The sequence below is a fragment of the Mirounga leonina genome, unplaced genomic scaffold, assembly GCF_011800145.1.
Source record: "Mirounga leonina isolate KUSES-001 unplaced genomic scaffold, KU_Mleo_1.0 Mir_129, whole genome shotgun sequence".
Taxonomy (NCBI): domain Eukaryota; kingdom Metazoa; phylum Chordata; class Mammalia; order Carnivora; family Phocidae; genus Mirounga; species Mirounga leonina.
In genome coordinates, this window is record NW_023270323.1 from 37,150,401 (window position 1) to 37,171,296 (window position 20,896).

Here is a 20,896-nt window from a genome sequence, read left to right on the forward strand (position 1 = left end):
TTAAAATATTTAAAACAGGAAAACCATTCATCTTCTTGGTATAATCCTTTAATAAACCAGCAGAAACAAAACCAATACTTTTCAGTATCTGCCATTCTAAAATAGTCATTAATTTACTTATAGGTATATCCCTAAGCTGCTGGCAGGAAGTATGAAAAATTAAAATCTATACTGGGTCTTTATAACACATCACTTTGCCCTTGGAGTGAGGCTGAGGGTGACAATGGTATCTCCCACAGAGAAAACCACACTCTCAGCTTTAGGATTCCCTGTAACACAGACCAAAATGGTACGGAGACCATGGTCGATCAATTAGACACGCTGTGAAATACAGGAGCGTTCTAAACCACATTTTTTAAATACTCTTATAAATTCCATTCTCCTCAAAGAATTATTTATGTTGTTGATATTTAGATCATCAATATGTTTAAAAAACATATTCAGAGCTTTAAAATTTAGCAAAGAATGAATATACTGTAAAACAATCAAAGTTTATGCATTGTGCTCATACCTGGTTTTCTCTTGCCATTGTAGCCAGATCATCTTGTAATCTTCTGTTTTCCTTGAAAGACATTTCTTTAGATTTTCCTACCTCATCAAGTTCTTTGTGAGCTGCATCAAGCTGGCGCCGGAGGCTGCTTATTTCTCGGTCCCGATTCGTCAACGTTTCCTTTAGCTGGCTGTTAATACGAGGGATGTGGAAATAATAAAGAAAGCTCTTTGGAATACTGTAAATCATTTAAAAGAAAACTTGTACTCTGAATTAGGTATACTAAGAATACAAGAAACCACACTGCCTTAAGATACTGATTAGGTAAAGCAGATATTTTAGATCTCTACCAAACATTATTTAGAAATAGTCATAAAATAAATTTATAATTCCAAAAGTCAAGGAAAAATAGAGGACTTTTTTTTTTCTTTTTAAATAGAGGGCTTTCAAATGTTAGGAGCAAAACATAATAGATTGAATTGGCAAATGTTACTTAAGTCCCCACTACTATGAAATGTGTAAGGTATATAAAATAATAATTAGTGACTTTTGTTTTAAGTAGAGACGAGACATAAAATGAAAAATTTTGTAACTGTTCAAGATAGGCTTTGATGTAGAACAAATTCCAGACTGGCTACTAAAGTAATCTAAGTTTTAATGATTAGGGTCTGAACAGAGTAATTATAGTAGAAATAAAAAGCAAATAGGTATGTAAAAGAATCATGAATCAGACATAACTGTTGAGATGCTGATGATGGAGGAGGGGAGAAAGTTGAAGAGGATGGCATGTTCATGTAATAGATTCAGATGCTGTCACAGGCAAAACTGAACAAGGAAATTTTCCCATTGTCAAATTGCTACTTAAAGACATAAACTGCTCTTACTGAAAATTTCTTTAAAGAGCTGGATGCCATTTCATTGATTACTTACTTCATAGAAGATTCATACTCTGAGACTGTCTTCTTCATCTGAGCAATAGCTTTTTCCTACAGAAATTATGAAAATATAGGATTCTAAAACATTCATATAAAAATGTCTTTGCTTGAATTTATAATTTATCACGTTTATATAAATTATGCTATAAAAGAAAGTTTTAAAGTAAACATTTCTACGTCCCAACTGTACTTCACATATTGGCATGTTTCTACCCACTCTAAGAATCTGAATTGTTTCCTTGAGTCTGCTATAATCACATCTGATAAAATTACGTTCTATAAATAGAATTTTTTTTTGAGAGAGAAAGTGCATGAACCCATGACAGCTGGGGAACAGGGGCAGAGGGAGAAAGAGAATATCAAGCAGGGTCCACACCCAGTGCGGAGCCCAACACAGGGCTCAATCTCACAACCCTGAGATCATAACCTGAGCCGAAATCGGGGGTCCGATGCTTAACTGACTGAGCTACCCAGGCACCCCTATAAATAGAATTTTTGCAGATCCGAATTATTGGCATGAAATGAAATTTAAGAATATTAGAAGATATGGCTCTGGGTCTTAGGAACTTGCATATGGAGGTAAGAATTGCATATTTGAGAGAGAGAATGAAATTGTTTCTGCTGAGATGCCGGATAAAGGTATTTAAAAGTCACATACTTTACTAGCCAGGTTTTCTTGCAAGTTTGCAATCTTTTCTGTCTTCTCATCTACAGTCTCCTGAAGAAAGTCTTTTTCTTTGTCAATAACACCAATGGTCTTTTTCATCACATGAGCCTCTTCATTCTGCGAAGTCATCTGAAGGTGCAGTTTACCTATGAATAAAGAGAAATGTTCATTAGACAAAGTAAATTAGGTTTAGCAAAAGCAAAATTTAAAAACACTTACCTATTTTTTCCTCCAGTATGTTAATTTGGGCTTGGGCTGATTCAAGTTCACCTCTTTTCTTGGACAGCCGGTGCTGACAATCATCAAGTGACCTCTGTAGCTGCTCATTTACTATCCTAAAGTATACGGACAAAAACAAATGGCATTCTTTATCTCTGGTAGAAATAATTTTTTAAAAATGAGAGATCTGAAAAAAGTATTTTCTTATTTTTAAAGTTTCTTTTATTTTTTATTTTAAAGCTCTTCCAGTATAATCAATGATATTATATTATATATTATTTCTTGCTGTCCACCATTCTTCTCCAAAATGGTTCCACTTCCTAAAAATAATATAGTATGAAAATCAAATTAATTGTATACTCTTTTCTAGAGGTTTTTTGGTAGTTTTAAAGCCCTCCTCAGTTTCCTAATATCAACATTTTCCCTTATAAAATCTATTTTCAATAGCGGAGGTAAAGGTGTAGTCATTTTTACAGTATTCCCTGGCACTTCCAAGGATTATCCATAAATCCTGACCAGTGAGCTTTTAATTTTGCTCTCTATTTTGACTTTTTTGGTGGGTAGTCAACTGGAGGTCATAGTAAACAGGGAAAGTGGACATTTATTGTAGTGCAATGAATATTTAAGAGTAAAGACTTGTTTCAGGGAACAAAATAAAGAAGAAATAAAGACAATTTCAGAGGAATGACTTACTCATCAGTGAGATTATTTTTCAGAAGTAACAAGAATTTGCTCTCCTGTCATCTAGTTCTGGGATGCTTTTAGCCCTAGAGTACTCAACCCTGCTCAGCTGGAAAGAAGTGGTTCTCACCTCAGGCTATTTATTGGGAACTCCCAAATGTTCCTTTTTAGAGTTCTTCTGAGGATAAGACAGGGAAGTAACTACCAAGGGTGGCTCAGTTTAGAACTGCTTAAGGGGGGGAGGGGCTTTCAATTTCCAAAGCCACAAGTAAGATGGGACATACGGATAGAAATGAGGAAGTTTTATTGGCAATACGAAGTATTCTGAAAGACAAAAGACATGACCTTGATTGCTCTGACCACAGGTGAATAATGGCCCAGACGCAGGGAGGAAAGATGAACTGAGACTGGCTTCTTTAGGGTTGCACAATCAAACAGAACCAAGTCAGAAGGACTCTATGTTCAAGGAATTTTATTTCAAAAAAATTACCTTTGAGGTCCAGGTGACTGCACTGTATTCAAGCTATTCCTGAAAGCTACAGCTATTGCACTGAGGGATATAACCACAGGGAGCAGAGAGAAAAGAAAGCTAATATTCATTGTATTGACACTTTATACACATTAGCTCTTTCATTCCTAGAACAATTCCATAATTAGAAATATCATCCGAATTTTACAGAAACAAACTAATAACTTGTCCAAGGTGACAAAGCTATTAAAGCAAAGATGTAAATCCAGGTGGGCTAACCTGATATCAATGTTATTCTACTACATAACATTGCCTTCTATGAAGAATTCAGGGAGACCAATATCCTCTATCTGGAAGGGAAAATATTCAAAATGGAATGGCCCACAGGGTCCCTATGAAGGACACCAAATGGTTGGCAGTGTTTGAAGTCCTAAGTAGAAAGGTAAAGATGTCTTCACATTTAAGGTTCATAAGGAAGGTTAATTCCTAATAAAAGTAGCACTGATAAAGGAAGACAGAGTAACATCTTCACTGTACACAAAAAGTAGGCCCTTGGTGAGTCCTAAAAATAGCTTTACCTTTTCATACTCTAGTGTAGCCAGGAAGGAGCCAATGGAGATTCTATAATTGACCCTGGATGTAACTTTTCTGACAGAAATACTGCTGCTAAGAAAAAGGTGTGCTTAATGAAAGAACCAACGTATAAATTTCATAAGGACAAATAGTTGAGTGACTATCATACTATTTGTTCATCATGGTATTTGGAAAGGAAAATTTGAGAACTATGTTGTTAGGAGAAATGAACCAATTTCTTAGCTTTGAAAGTGTCATTAACATAACACAGGGAGTGATGACTTAGCACAAGACAGTGAAGCAGTAAAACAACTTAAAATCAAAGTTCTAGCTCTCTACTTACCAGCCATGTGGCTGGATAGGACCATCTCTCTGAGCCTCAAATTCCTTAGTTATACTACATTACATAGAGGTATACATGATTTCATTTTAGGGGGCAAAAGCGATTACTTCCCTTCATGATGAAATATATTTTATTTTATTTATTTATTAAAGATTTTATTTATTTATTTATTAGAGAGTGAGAGAGAGAGAGAAACAGCATGAGAGAGGAGAGGGTCAGAGGGAGAAGCAGGCTCCCCGCTGAGCCGGGAGCCCGATGTGGGACTCGATCCCAGGCCCCTGGGATCATGACCTGAGCCGAAGGCAGTCGCTTAACCAACTGAGCCACCCAGGCGCCTGATGAAATATATTTTAAAGACAGCATCTTAAAGAGTCCTTATTCATAACAAGGGTTCAAGGTCTAAAATGGAGCTGAAGCTCCATCTTACAGGGGTAGGTTTGGAATTTTAATGGTGTATTAGAGGAAAGAGAAACAGTAATGATATCCCTGGTTTGGGTTTGTTTTTTTTTTTTAATTTGTGGAATATTTACCAATTTAACCATCTGTAAATGTAAATCAGTGGCATTAAATACATTCACAATCCTGTATACCCATCACCACTATCTATCCAAAACTTTTTCATTATCACCAATATAAACTCTGTTTATATAACCCATTGAACAATAACTCCTCCTCCTCTCTTCCCATTCCCTGGTAACCTCTAATCTACTTCCAGTCTCTATGAATTTGACTACACTAGGTACCTCATATAAGTAAAATCATACGGTATTTGTTCTTTTGTATTTGGCTTACTGCACTTAGTACAGTGTGTTCAAGGTTAATCTATGTTGTAGCAAGTGTCAGAATATCCTTTCTCTTTATGGTCGATCCAGTGTATGTATATACCACAATTTGTTTATCCATCTGTTGATGGACATTTGGGCTGTTTCTTTCTTTTGGCTATTGTGAATAGCGCTGCTAAGAACATTTGTGTACATACACTGGTCTGTTTTTAATTCTTTTAGGTATATACCTAAAATTGCTGGGTCAGATGGTAATTCTGTGTTTAGCTTTTTAAAGACCTGATAAATTGTTTTCCACAGCGGCTGAGCCATTTTATATTCTCACCAGCAATATGAGAGTTTTAGTTTCTCTACATCCTTGCCAACACTTGTATTTTCTTTCTCATTTATAGCCATGCTAGGGGATGTGAAGTGGTACCTCATTGTGGTTTTGGTTTGCATTTTCCTAATGAGCATCTTTTCATATGCTTGCTGGTTATTTACATATCTTCTTTGGAGAAGTGCCTGTTTGAGTCCTTTGCCCATTTATTTTTTTTAAAGATTTTTTATTTATTTATTTGACAGAGAGAGAGTGAGCACAGGCAGGGGGAGCAGCAGGCAGAGGGAGAGTGAGAAGCAGGCTCCCTGCCAAGCGGAGAGCCCGATGTGGGGCTCGATCCCAGAACCCTGGGATCATGACCTGAGCCAAAGGCAGACGCTTAACGACTGAGCCACCCAGGTGCCCCAAGTCCTTTGCCTATTTAAAAAAGACTGGTTGCGTCTTTTTGTTCAGTTATAAGAGTTCTTTATACATTCTGGACACTAGACCCTTATCAGAGATATGATTTGAAAATATATTCTCCCATTCTGCAAGTTGTCACTTTCTTGATAAGGTCCTTTGATACGCAAATTTTTTATTTTGTTGAAAGTCTAATTTACCTACTTTTTCTTTTGTTGCTCATTCTTATTAGTGTCCCATCTAAGAATCCATTGCCAAACTCAAAGTCATAAAGATTTATTCCTATGTTTTCTTCTAAGAGTTTTATGGCTTTAGCTCTTCTATTTAGGTCACTGATCCATTTTGAGTTAATTTTTATAATTAGTGTGAGGTAGGGGTCCAGTTTCATTCTTTTGCATGTGGATATCCAGCTATTCTAGCACCATTTATCGATGAGACTACTCTTTCTCTATTGAATGCTCTTGGCACCCTTGTTGAAATCCATAGATACATGGGTTGGCCATAGATACATGGGTTTATTTCTGGACTTTCAGTTCTATTCAATTGGTCCATCTTTATGGCTATCTTTTTGCCAGTTACCACACCGTTTTGAATACTATACCTTTTTTTTTTTTTTTTTAAGATTTTATTTATTTGACAGAGAGAGAGAGAGAAATCACACAAGCAGAGGGAGGGTCAGGGAGAGGGAGAATCAGACCTGCTGAGCAAGGAGCCCAACATTGGGCTTGATTCCAGGCCCCTGGGATCATGACCTGAGCCAAAGGCAGACGCTTAACCAACTGAACCACCCAGGCACCCCGCTTTTTTTCTTTTTGATATACAACAGTATATTAGCTTCAAGTATACAACATAGTGATTTGACAGTTTATACATTACAAAATGACCACAATAGGTCTGGTTCCCACCTGTTACCAAAGTTATTACAATATTGCTGATTATATCCCCTCTGCTGTACTTTTCATTCCTGTGACTTATTTCTCTTTCTCTGTCTGCCCTTTGTCACTTAGTATAATAGCCTCTAGGTCCATCCATGTTGTCACAAAATGACAAAATCTCATTCTTTTTTATGGTAATATTCCACTGTATATGTATATACCATATCTTTTTTTTAAACCATATTTTCTTTATCCACTTATCTATCAATGGACACTTGGGTTGCTTCCCTATCTTGGCTACTGTAAATAATGCTGCAATAAACATAAGAATGCATATATCTTTTTGAATTAGTGCTTTAGTTTTCTTTGGGAATCACTGGATCATATGGTATGTCGTTTTTAGTTTTTTGAGGACCCACCATACTGTTTTCCACAGTGGCTGTATCAATTTACATACCCACCAACAGTGCATGAGAATTCTTTTTTTCTCCACATCCTCACCAACACTTATTTCTTGTCTTTTTGATTCTAGCCATTTTGACTAGCCTGAGGTGGTATCTCACTGTGGTTTTGATTTGCATTTCCCTGATGATTAGTGACGTGGAGCATCTTTTTATGTATTTCTTGTGTATCTTCTTTGGAAAAATGTCTATTCATGTCCTCTGCCCATTTTTTAATTGATTGCTTTTTTTGGTGTTCAGTTGTATGAGTTCTTGATATTATTTTGGATATTAACCCCTTATGAGATATATGATTTGCAGATATTTTTCCCATTCAGTAGGCTGCCTTTTCATTTTGTTGATGGTTTCCTTTACTGTGCAAAAGCTTTTGTCTGATATAGTTGCAAGTGTTTATTTTTGCTTTTATTGCCCTGTCTCACACAGATCCAAAAAAATACTGCTAACACCAATATCCAAGAGTTTCCTGTTTTCTTTTAAGAGTTTTATGGTTTCAGGTCTTACATTTAAGTCTTTAATCAATTTTATTTTTTGTATGTGGTATAGGAAAGCAGTTCAGTTTCCCCAACACCATTAACTGAAGGGACTATCTTTTCTCCATTGTATATTCTGGCCTCCTCTGCCATAGAAGTGTAGATTTATTTCCAGGCTTTCTATTCTGTTCCATTGATCTATGTGTTTTTGTGCCAGTACCATACTGTTTTGATTACTATAGCTTTGTAGTATAGTTTGAAATCTGGGAACATGATACCATCAGCTTTGTTCTTTCTCAAAATTGCTTTGACTACTTGGGGGCTTTGCGGTTCTGTACAAATTTTAAGATTATTCATTCTAGTTCTGTAAGAAGATGCTTGTGGTATTTTGATTAGGATGCACTGAATCTGTACATTGATTTGGGTAGTATGAACATTTTAACAATATTCTTCAAATCCATGAACACAGTGTATCTTTCCCTTTATTCTGTCAATCTTCAATTTCCTTCATCAAAGTCTTACCATTTTCAGAGTATAGGTCTTTTACCTCCTTGGTTAAATTTATTCCTAGGTATTTCATCCTTTCTGATGCAACTATAAAAGGAATTGCTTTCTTGATATCACCTTCTGCTTATTTGGTATTAGTGTACAGTAACCCAACAGATTTCTATATATTAATTTTGTATCCTGCAACATTACTGAATTCATTTATTAGTTTTTTTTTTTTAAGAGTTTATTTATTTGTCAGAGAGAGAGAGAGAAAGCACAAGCAGGGGGAGAAGCAGGAAGAGGGAGAAGCAGGCTTCCCGCGAGCAGGGAGCCCAATGTAGGGCTCGATCCCAGGACCCTGGAATCATGACCTGAGCCGAAGGCAGACGCTTAACCAACTGAACCACTCAGGCGTCCCGAAGTCATTTATTAGTTTTAATAGTTTTTTGTTTCTTTAGGGTTTTCTATGTATAGCATTATTTCATCTGCAAACAGTGAGTATTTCTTCCTTACCAATCTGGATGCCTTTTAATAATCCTTTTCTTCTCTGGTGTGCCTGTATGAGGAGGTGAGCTCAAGATCCTCCTACTCTGCCATACTGATTGGGATCTCTCCTTTGTTTTATTTCAGATGTCTCCCAAGAGTCTATGTTTATGGCCCTCCACTAATTGAGATAGGCTGGCTAGTATGAAGTATCATCTCTTGGTGAGCCAGAGAGGGAAAAAGGGATCAGCACTGGCTTTTCTTTGCCTTTTTACAAAGGGATGATGATTTGAATACGGTGATCCTAATTTCCCTTGGCCCTTCCAAGTCCATCTCCATGAGCTCATTGTCCTCACCTGGGGCTCTGGCTCCTCTTCCTGTCTTTGTAGAAAAAAATGTTAGCATGCCCAGAAGACACTTCGTAGGCATTCAAAGGAGTCTGTGAACCTTCCTTCCCATATCTAAAATGGTTCTCAGTTCCTTTAACAAATAAAAACTTCTCAAGGGAGACCAGTTATATTTGGTTGTCTGAATATACCTAAATTCTCCTGTAACAACTGATACCCATTGCCATAATATTAACTTCAACCAGAGTTTTCTGGGCCCTTTCCAGGAAAATCTGCTAATGCATTTATTTAATACTGGATAAGTATATAACCTTCTAGTTTAGAAAAAGGTACAGAGATAACTAAAGACTAAGGTAAACTGAAAACAGTCCGAGGGTATTTTCAGCTGTAAGAATCTAAACGTTTAGAGCCTCACTGCTAGCCGTTGTAGGAACTAAGGCTTTTTACTATGGGGTTGATTGAGAAAAGTCAGTTGTCTAATTGGGCGGGAAACTATCCCCAAGCAGGGGTTGGCAAAACTACAGCCTGCTACCTGTTTCTGTAAGGCCCAAGAGGTAAGAATGATTTTTACATGTTGACATGATTGACAAAAATTTCAACAGAAGACTGATATTTTGTGACATATGAAAATTATATGAAGTTCAAATTTCAGTGCCCATAAAGTCGTACTGACCATAGCCACACTCCTCCAGTTATATATTGCCTGTGGTTGCTTTTGTGCTACAAAGGCGGGATTGAGTAGATGAGGCAGGGACTGGGTGGTGCGTATAGTCTGAAACATTGACTCTCTGTTCCTTTACAGAAAAAGTTTACTGACCCTAGCTCCCGAGGATGGCTAACATGCTCTGAGGGACTAAGACCATCTTCCCTGGGTAGAATAAAGTTGCTTTATAGCACTACGGAGTTTTGAACTGGGGCATTAAATGCCAGGTCTCATTAAATGCTAAAATTCAAAGAAGACAAGAATCATTTGTTTAACGTTAATGGCAGTCTTAAAGTGGGATTTTGTATTACATCCTCAGATGCTGTATTTGAACAATTAGAAACTGTGCTTGATACAGAAAAGACTGTTTGGTGGCACTGAAATTTGTTTAAAGATGCCTGACCCAGGACAGGGAAAAGAAAATGGGTCACCAGGTGGATGAAAAGGAACATATGCTTCATCTATCTGAGTATCAGTTGCTGCTTCTTTTTTTTTTTTTTTTTTTAAAGATTTTATTTATTTATTTGATACAGAGAGAGAAAGTACACAAGCAGGGGGAAAGGGAGAAGTAGGCTCTCCACTGAGCTGGGAAGAGCCCCATGTGGGACTTGATCCCAGGCCCGAGATCATGACCTGAGCTGAAGGCAGATGCTTTACCAACTGAGCCACCCAAGCACCCCTGAGTATCAGCTTCTTAAATGTCTCCATGTCAAGGTAAGATAACTTTATGTGATTAAAGGAGCAGAAAGATCTCTACTAATGGTATCGAAAGTGGCATGAGGTTTGGATAATGTGGCTTTGCTTCCACAGAGTGCTTGCCATCATGGTTTGTATTCGGTTTACAATTTGGATTGGACCTGAAGCTAGACCTCATGGTTCTACTAGGAGAATGATACGGAGAATGTGACTGACAAACTTTTCTCAGAGATAAGTCAGTTTTTTCTGTCAGAGCAAAATAAAGTTATGGAACCATGCAATTTCCCCAGGTGGTACAAGGTAGACAGTAAAGTCTTCACAATCCCTTCCTATAACACAGTGTCTATGAGGGAAGTAGCACATTGAGCTCACAAGAGAAAAGGACATTATTATAACAGAAAATGTGAAAGGAACTGTAGGCTAGGGGATCCAAGAAAGGGCACTGAAAGCTCTGCCTTGTAAGACTGAGAAGGGCCTTCTGTGAGGAAAGGAAAGGAGAGTTGCGGCTACAGTCTGAAGGAGAAAGCAAAATGGATTAAATGCAGATCCAGCCAGCTCAACATAACAGGGAAACAGGTAGACTAGTAATTCTGGGTGACAGAAATATACCATAGTATCTATACTTTGGAGTTGAGGATAGGCATGAACCAGAAGAAGAGAGGCTGGTTCATTCAGCTAGCTTTCCAGAGGATGTATGTAGCTCTCACAAAAAGAAAAAAGTAAAAATGCAGCTTTCACTTTAGTTCTTCCTAAAGTCTAACTTATCAAGACTTGTAGTCAGAGCAGCAAAAGGGCAAAAATTAGAGATACCCTACATGAGTCCCTAAAATAGTATTCCTTAATTAATCAGACACAACGAGCTCTTGATCTTATTTCATTAAATTTGTTTGATAATCACAGACCCCCTTATGAACAAATTCAGGCCTTTTTTTTCCTAATTATTCCCGGATTTTCAATCCTACTGTTTATTTTACTATATATTTTGCAATTCTCAGTATTTGTATATTAGATCTGTGTCTTTTCTCTCATTTCTTTTTATTCTTCCTGGTTCTGAATTCTAGATGAATTTCTTGAGTTTGTTTTTCTATTTCACTAACTCAGTTTTCAGAAATATCCATTCTACTGTTCACTTACACTTTCAGTTCTAATTTATCAATCTTTTTTTTTTTTTTTTTTTTAAAGATTCTATTTGAGAGAGAGAGAGAAAGCACTTCCGCGCACGCAAGCACAAGAGGGCACGAACAAGGGAGGGGGCAAAGGGAGAGGGAGAAGCAGGCTCCCTGTTCAACAGGGAGCCCACACAGGACTCAGTCCTGGGAGCCATGGATCATGACCTGAGCTGAAGGCAGATGCTTAGCTGACTGAGCCACCCAGGTGCTCCTGTCAATCTTTCTATTTTTTTTCCCAATCTTCTTTCTAATCATCACTACTACAATCCTTTCTGATCTCAAGTTGTTATTATTTCATGACTGATTTAGTTTCACATATGCAAGGTCATGTTGACATCTGAAAATCTTTTCCTGATCTTTACTGCAAATGTAATTTAGAGAGGAATATCTCTTCTGATTCTTCAGTGATCTCCTTCTTCTGATCATAAGTCTTTTTACTTATTGCAGTTACGCAGTCCAGAGAAAAACTGTTGAATTTTTGTTTCCTTCAATGTTCTGTATTTTAAATTTACTAATGGCTAACCAACAACCCCGACTCCTAAGGCAAACACTTTCTGCATTCTGTATCTTTCTTTCATTCTCATATAAACCATCCAATCCTTTCGATTTTATGAAGAAATGTTTCCTAAATCTAGCCTCTGTTCAAGTTCATTGTCCCTGTTTCTAGTCCAGACACATGGTCTCCATCGTTTGCCATCAGTCTCTTAACACTCCAAATCCATCTTCCCAATTTCTGCCAGAGTTCATCCTAAAAGGCATGTTAATAACATTACCTCTTTGGTTAAAAATTTGTTCTCCATATTTATAAGGTAAAATCCAGACACTCTTGGTTATCATACCATATTCTTCATAACGTGACTCTAACCTATAGATCCAGCCTATTTTTCCATACTGACTGTTTTACCTTTCAGACACCTCAGCTTTTTAGACTCTGTATATGCATATTCTGATTTTACATTTTTTAAAAGAGAAAGGACAGCCCTCTACTCTCCAGGCGTCCTCGTGAGAGTGACATTGTGGCAATCCCTGACGCACCGCCGTGATGCCCAGGGAAGACAGGGCGACCTGGAAGTCCAACTACTTCCTTAACATCATCCAACTTTTGGATGATTATCTGAAATGCTTCATTGTGGGAGCAGACAGTGTGGGTTCATAGCAGATACAGCAGATCCGCATGTCCCTCCGCGGGAAGGCTGTCGTGCTGATGGGCAAGAACACCATGATGTGCAAGGCCATCCGAGGGCATCTGGAGAACAACCCAGCTCTGGAGAAACTGTTGCCTCCTATCCGGGGGAATGTGGGCTTTGTGTTCACCAAGGAGGACCTCACTGACATCAGGGACATGCTGCTGGCCAATAAGGTGCCAGCTGCCACCCGTGCTGGTGCCATAGCCCCCTGTGAAGTCACTGTGCCAGCCCAGAACGCTGGTCTGGGGCCCGAGAAGACCTCCTTCTTCCAGGCTTTAGGCATCACCACTAAAATCTCCAGAGGCACCATTGAAATCTTGAGTGATGTGCAGTTGATTAAGACCAGAGACAAAGTGGGAGCCAGCGAAGCCACACTGCTGAACATGCTGAACATCTCCCCCTTCTCTTTTGGGCTGATCGTCCAGCAGGTGTTTGACAATGGCAGCATCTACAATCCTGAAGTGCTTGACATCAGAGGAGACTCTGCATTCTTGCTTCCTGGAGGGTGTCCGCAGTGTTGCCAGCATATGTCTGCAGACAGGTTACCCGACTCTTGCATCAGTGCCCCATTCTATCATCAGTGGATACAAGGGGTCCTGGCTTTGTCTGCGGAGACTGATTACACCTTCCCACTTGCTGAAAAGGTCAAGGCCTTCTTGGCTGATCCATCTGCATTTGTGGCTGCTGCCCCTGTGGCTGCTGCCCCCACTTCTGCACCTGTTGCCGCCACGGCCCCAGGCAAGGTTGAAGCAAAGGAGGAGTCGGAGGAGTTGGACGAGGATATGGGATTTGGTCTCTTTGACTAATCACCAAAAAGCAACCAATTCAGCCAAGTTTATTTGTGAAACAAGGAAATAAAGGCTTACTTCTCTTAAAAAAAAAAAAAAAAGAGAAAGGACAATGACAAGCAAAGAATTCTGTAATTTTCAGCAATCCTACAGTAGGGAGTACAAATAATCCTAAGTATCTAAGGGGAATTTCTGAAGGAAGTAGGTATAAAAACTTGTCTGCAATCATATCTGTGAGAGTCTTTAAAAATATAGATACTCAACACCTACCCAGGTTTGCTCAGTGAATAAGAACCTCCAGAGACTTGCCCTTAAATTCATACTTTTCAAAATCTCCACAGGTGATTCTGCTGCGAGGCCAACTTTCACTGCTTAAAGCCCTAAACCAAAATGCCATCACTAAGAACCTTACATAGCAACTAATTTGTTCCCAGAAGTGAAATAACAAAACTTTCAATAAACTTACCTAAGCGAGTTCATCTCTGTCTTCCGATGAGATGAGTCATCAGCCACATGGCTAAGTTTTTGAGCTTGGAGTTTTGCTTTGTTCTCTAATGACTCTACTGTTTCTTTCATTATTAACACTTTAGACTTTAAATCACATTTTTCATCTTCAAGCTATAATTTAAATTAAAAAAATTAATAGATGTCTCAGTTTTGTCTTCCTTCAGCACTCTTTAATATTTCTAGAGAAAAACTAAAGAAATAAATTATATTTATTTAACAATACTTCAAAAGTCATGTGTACAGTTTAGGTTCTAGATGTCAGAATGGGCATACACATTTATTCCTCCTTATCAATATCAGTGAAATGAAAATAAAGGATACAAAATAAAAAAAAAAACAAGAAAGGAAGAAAAGAACATATCCACAACAGCAGTGAAAAAAGGAAGGGAAACAATTAGTCAACAGAGCAAACATTGTGAAGAATTTCTAAAAAACAGTAAGTACATAGGACTAAAAGAAAAATCAGAGCAGAAAATACTGTAACCCAAACAAAAAATGGGTAAGATTTAGATGAAGAAACAAAAATTTTCCTGAAAGACATAAAACACAACCTGATTTAATGTAAAGACATAACACGTTTCTGAATGGAAACACAATATTGGAAATGTATTAAAAGTTCCTGAAATAATCATAAATTCAATGAAATTTCAGTAAGAATCCTAACAGAACCTTTTTTAAATAAGGAAGGTGGCTCAGAATTCATTCTAAAGTTCATTTAGGAAAAAAAGTTAAGAAAACAGGAAAAATTGTGGGGGATTTATGAAATATTAGAATAAATTACAAGCTACTATTAAACAGTGTGGATTTCACATGAATGAGCAAATTTACACAGATGTAAATTCAGAAAAGGTGGAATTTTAAGGGATGTGGGAAAAGAAAAAGCTCTTTAAAAACAGAGTTGGGACAGTCACTCATTGAAGAAAAAAACCAGATTTCTATTTTATTTTATATACAAAAATAAAATCTAAATGGAATAATGATGTGTATGTACAACTCAAAATCAAGAAATATTTGTGGGGTGCCTGGATGGCTCAGTCGTTAAGTGCCTGCCTTCAGCTCAGGTCATGATCCCAGAGTCCTGGGATCATGCCCCGCATCGGGCTCCCTGCTCAGCGGGAGGCCTGCTTCTCCCTCTTCCACCCCGTCTGCTTGTGCTCCCTCTCTTGCTGTGTCTCTCTCTCTGTCAAATAAATAAATAAATCTTTAAAAAAAAAAAAAAGAAATATTTGTGTTAAATAGAAGTCTTCCAGTTAAAACTGTAGACTGACTATACACATTTGATCTTCCCTCCCTCTTGAAATGACAGTAAAGGAATAGAAAGTTATACACTCATAAGGACATAGAGAACAAGAAAGAAAACAACAGTGGATAAATGATGTCAATAACTTGTGGAAGACAAAGAGATAGAATAGTGATGCAGAGTGGAAGGATACAATCTAAAGCAAAGCTTCTGAACCTAGGAACTACTGATATTTGGGACCAGATCATCCTTTGCTGTGGGGCGCTGACTTGTGCATTGTGCACTGTAGGATGTTTAGCAGCATCCCAGTCTCTGGAGTAGGCAAGACCCTCTAGTAGAATTTCTAGGTATGAAAAGCACTTTTTCCTCTAGTGTCAACCGCATTCTCCAGGTATTGCCAAATATCTCCTAGGAGGCAAAACTGACCCCAGTTGAAGAACACTGATCTAAAGTGACCACAGTTAGCAATTAGCTGATCTGCCTTGAAGAAACTCAACACAAGCACCAGGTGGTGGGCTGGGGTCAAGAACAGAACAAGGAGACTGGCTGAAAATCTTTACTGGGAGCATCACACCCCAGAGAGCTATCTCTTTCTAGAAAATTCTCCTGGAAACCAAAAATATAAATTTTAAAATAAATCAATAGAAGAGTTAGAAGATAAAGTTATGGAAATCTCCCAGAAAGAACAAAAAATCAAAGAGAAAATAAGGGAAAAAGGATAAGAACCTCAGATCTCTTTGGGAGGTCCAAAACCAACTAATAAAAGTTCCAGAAGGGTGCCTGGCTGGCTCAGTAGGTAGAGCATGTGACTCTTGATCTTGGGGTCATGAATTCAAGCCCCATGCTGAGTGTAGAGCTTACTTAAAAAAAAAAAAAAAAAAAAAAGAGTTCCAGAGAGAGAAAATAGTACAGTAAATTACCCAAGAAATTGAAAATAAGAAGGAGGAAATTCTAAAAGTTTTCAGAAATAAAAACATGTACAAAGGACTAGGATATAGAATAGCATCAGACTTCTCAAAGAAAGTTGAGACAATGGAAGACAGTATTCAAAATTTTTAGGGAAAATAATTTTCTAATCTAGATTCCCATATACCAAGCCAAATCATAAATCAATTATGAAATCTGAATAAAGACATTTTCAGACACGTAGTGTACCAAAAAAATCTCCTCCCATGTACGTTTTTCCAGGAAACCACTGGAGAAGGTGCTATCCCAGAATGAAGGAAAGAAAACACGAGATTCAATATAGGAGAGGGGCAGAGAGAAATTCTTAAGAGGAGGACATAGTCCACACTGGAGCAAGATGCTGGAAAGCTCAAGAAGGGAAGTCTTCAGTGGAAAACAACAGAACTGATAGGTTTGAGCATGTGCTAGAGATACTGGAGTTCTTGACAAAAATTAGCAACGGGTTTAATGAAAACAGAAAAGAAAAAATAAAATGAAACAAAACAAAAGCAATTATTAATTCCAGGAAAAAGATCTGTAAGAGAAAAGGCAAGAGTAGTACTATCTCATTTGGCTGACCCATGGGCCACTAGAAGTAATAATAATATAAACAGTTACTACTAAAGTAAGTGTAATATGTAATAAAACTATGAAGTAATGGAGGAAGAAAAAGGAAAGAGTGCCAAGTCATCATCTAACATCACAGATACTCAAATAATCTTGAATCGATAAAGTAAGGCAAGTAAGACTAAGCAGTTAGAAGCACATTATTTAGAAACAGGGAGGAATTAGAATTGCGGGTAGTAGTTTCGGGGATAAAGAGGTGGGAAATGAAACTGGGTGTTTATTGCATTAAAAATCTTCCAAAATTCCTTGGGTATACCTTGTACAAACAAGAATATATGTATAGTATAAAGAACAACAACAACAAAAGTTACCTGGCTTAAAAATATTACCTATTACCTGAACCTTGAAACTACTGGTGAGCAGTCTCCAATCACCAATCACATCCCCCAAGCCCTGCCACAATAACCATTATCATGAGTCTCGTGTTTCTCATTTCTTACTTTTTTGTTAGTGTACCATATCCGTATGAATCCCTAAATAATATACAGTTTAGGTCTGTATATTTTTGAACTCTACACAAGTAGAATCATACTGCATGTTCTTTGACACTGTATTTATAAGATTCAAGTACACTGATGTTTGCAGCTACTGCACACTCACTTTCACTGCTCTGTAATACTTCACCGTATGAATCATTACCACTATTTCTCTATTTTCCTCATAACTGACATCAAGATTGTTTCTTGTTTTCTACCAGAGAGTTAAATATTTTAGGCTTTGTGAGCCCTGTGGTCTGCTGCCACCACTCCGTCGTAATATAAAAACAGCCACGGGCAATGTGTAACAAATGAACATGGTTGTGTTCCAATAAAAATTTTATTACAAAGACAAACTAGAGGCCAGATTTGGTCTGGGGGCCACAGTTTGCTGACTTCCAACCAGGGTTCTTACCTAGAAATGGATTTGCTGGCTCACAGAATATGCCTTTGCTAGGCAATGCCAAATTATCCTCCAAAGAGGTACCAGTTTGCATTCCCTGACCCTACATGTATTTGCTAAATCTGTGTGTTATAACTTGTTAATTTCTTCTTTTAAAATTTTTTAAAAAAGTCATCTGTACACCCAACATGGGGTTGAACCTACAACCCTGAGATCAAGAGTCACATGATCTACTGACTGAGCCAGCCAGGAGCCCCTAACTTTTTAATTTCTGATGCCCTGATGGATATGAAATGTTTTTACTATGGTTTTAATTTGTATTTCCTCTATTATTGATGTAGAACACCTTTTTATGTTTATTAGCCATTTGTAATTTCTTCTGCCATGAAGTGTCAATTCATATCTTCTGTAAGTTTTTTTTTAGGTTAAATGTATAGCAAATCCTCTGTTAGTGGCCTGTTTTTTCAACCTATTTGATGAACAAAGAAGTTCTTGTCAATATAGTCCTATTTATCTGTTTTCTTTCATTTGTGTTTAGGAGCTTACATTCTGGCAACAGACACTTGCTAGCTGTGTGATGTTAGGCAAACTGTCCCCCTCACCCCCGCCCTCAGTTTCTTTATGTGTGAAATAAAGATAATATTAGCCTTTACTTCATATGATTGTTATCAGAATTAAAATTATATAAAATGTTGAGAAAGTGCCTGACACAAAGTAAATGCTATATGAATTGCTATTATTATTATTTCTCCAAGGTCACAAAGATTTTCTCCTGGACATGGAGCTCAATATGGGGTGTGAACACACGACCTGAGATCAAGACTTGAGCTGAGATCAAGAGCGGACCTTTAACCACTGAGCCACCCAGGTGCCCCATCTCTTGTATTTTCTTTAAAAAATTGTAGCTATTTCTTGAACATTCAAGGTTGCAACTATTTTTGGGTATGGTATATTTGAAGTAGGATGTAATTCCTTCTTAATATAGACATATACATATATATGTGTGTGCGTGTATATATATACACACACATACATACACATGAATAGCCAATTTTCCCAGAAATAATTATTGAATAATCCTTTCTTTTCCCATTATCTGAGTCCTTGATAGATCAAGTTTCCATATATTTGTGGTTTTGTGCTCTACTAGATTTTATCATTTTCCTTTAATCCTTGTGAACTACCCCTCTATATTAATTACTAACTCTAAAGCTTTCATACTTGGTAGGCTAAGTTCCACACCATGTTCTTCTTTAAAATTTCTTTGTGATTCTTAGCTCTGTTTCCATGTAAAATTTAAATCCATTGTTAGGGGCACCTGGGTGGTTTAGTCGTTATGAGTCTCCTTCAGCTCAGGTCATGATCTCAGGGTCCTGGGATCCCAGAGCCCGCAACAGGCTCCCTGCTCAGCAGGAAGCCTGCTTCTCCCTCTCCCGCACCCCCTGCTTGTATTCCCTCTCGCTGTCTCTGTCAAATAAATATATAAAATCTTAAAAAAAAATAAATGAATAAAATAAATAAAATCCATTGTTCATTTACACACACACACACACACACACACACACCATCTTGGAATTTCAACTGGAACTACATCAATTCTACAGATCAATTTGGGGAGAATTTATATTCTTTTTATAAACATGTCTGTCACCTTTTTTATAAACCTGATATATCTCTTCACTTATTTGGGTCTTCTTTAATGTCTTTCAATAAGGTTGTATTATATTTTCTATTAAGATCCAGCAAATTCATACATAAGTATCTTACATTGCTTATCTCTAGTAAATGGTTTGGATTTTTCTTTTTTTTTCTCTTCTTTGGGATCTGTTAAACTTCCAGCATTCATTGTGCATTTTGAATCTGAGAACTCCTGTTTTTATAAGACCTAGAAAATTATCAGTCATTATCTTTTCAAATACTGCCTCTCTCACACATTCTATTACATTCTCCTAGAATTTTGACAAATATATGTTAGACTTTCTCACTTTATTCTCTAAGGCTTTAACTTATTTTACATTTTCCATATCCTAGTCTCTTTCCAATGACTTCTAGTACTTTAGATATATTTTTTATATTTTTCAGTTCATTAATTCTCACTTTCAGCTTCTGGGCAAGCTGGACCGTTCTACCTGAAATAATTAAAAATTGGACAAGATACATAAAACAATGGTTTTCAAGACACTGAGCATCAGGTAGTGATGGACAGTGACCCCTAAGGGACAAGAAATAAATGAGGTGAGCCCTATGACAGCTCCAGCTTACTGCTTCAAGAATTTCTAGGCTGTGGCACAGGGAAAGGAACTCAGGTGAAGCCTGGTGGTTCCCCTAAGTTCAGAAGACACGACTGAAAGTCAAGGGAGGCCAAGGCAGTTAGGGTTTGCAGAGCAGACACTGGAGGAGAGCTACACAGACAGAGCTCCAGAGATCTATAAAAGTTGCCCCTTGAGTGTTCAGCTGAGCAGAGCTCAGCACAGAGGAAGTTACCCAAGGCCAGAGAAAGAACCATCAAAAAGTTAAAGGGAATAATACTCAGGGCTCATGTAGGCCAGGAATAACTACTGTTCCCATCAGTCATTTGAAAACCTCATAATTCATAGGGCAATAGATAGCATACTCAAAACAGTTTTGTCCCAGTAATGAAACAAAATTAGTCCAGGACTAAATGCTACTCTGGTCCCACCTAATGAAGCTTAAAAGCAAAACTGAAAGGGCTCAAGCTACTTCCATCTGACTTAACTGTCCCAGAACAAACCTCAAGAGTATTTATAGGGATACAAGCCATCCAGCAACCAAGAAGATAAAACTCACAATGTCTGACATCTAAAATTACTAGGCATGCAGAGAATCAGGAAAATATAACCAATGAGGAGGAGGAAAAAAAAAAATCAACTGACTCAAAGTTGATAGAAACAGATGATAGCATATGTAGACGTAAATAAAAGCAGTGAAGACATAGTAAAGGAAACTAGTTAAATGAAACACCAAGGAAAAAAAAGGATTCAGAACACATAACAATTTGATTACAAAATTCTATCTCTAGAGAGAGCAATAAGGAATGAAAATGAATTTCATTTTTTCCACTATGTCTGTATTATGATTTTTTTAACAAGAACAAAACAACAATAATCATAACTAACACCTACTGAGTGCCTA

The 20,896-nt window shown here is 37.5% G+C and overlaps 1 protein-coding gene and 1 pseudogene across 4 annotated transcripts in view; one reads left to right on the top strand and one right to left on the bottom strand.

Moving 5' to 3' along the window:
- Positions 1–20,896, bottom strand: part of CEP135 (centrosomal protein 135) — a 74,586-nt gene that overhangs the window by 17,695 nt on the left and 35,995 nt on the right. For all 3 annotated transcript variants that reach the window (XM_035004936.1, XM_035004937.1, XM_035004935.1), the window contains exons 15-19: positions 14,012–14,163; positions 2,312–2,427; positions 2,084–2,238; positions 1,421–1,476; positions 512–680 (exon numbers count right to left, since the gene is read on the bottom strand). In XM_035004936.1, coding sequence (XP_034860827.1) covers positions 512–680; positions 1,421–1,476; positions 2,084–2,238; positions 2,312–2,427; positions 14,012–14,163 — 648 coding nt within the window. The remainder of the gene's footprint in view (positions 1–511; positions 681–1,420; positions 1,477–2,083; positions 2,239–2,311; positions 2,428–14,011; positions 14,164–20,896) is intronic.
- LOC118010511 lies at positions 12,563–13,646 on the top strand (annotated as a pseudogene). The gene has a single exon (XR_004679213.1). The product of XR_004679213.1 is annotated as a 60S acidic ribosomal protein P0-like (transcript).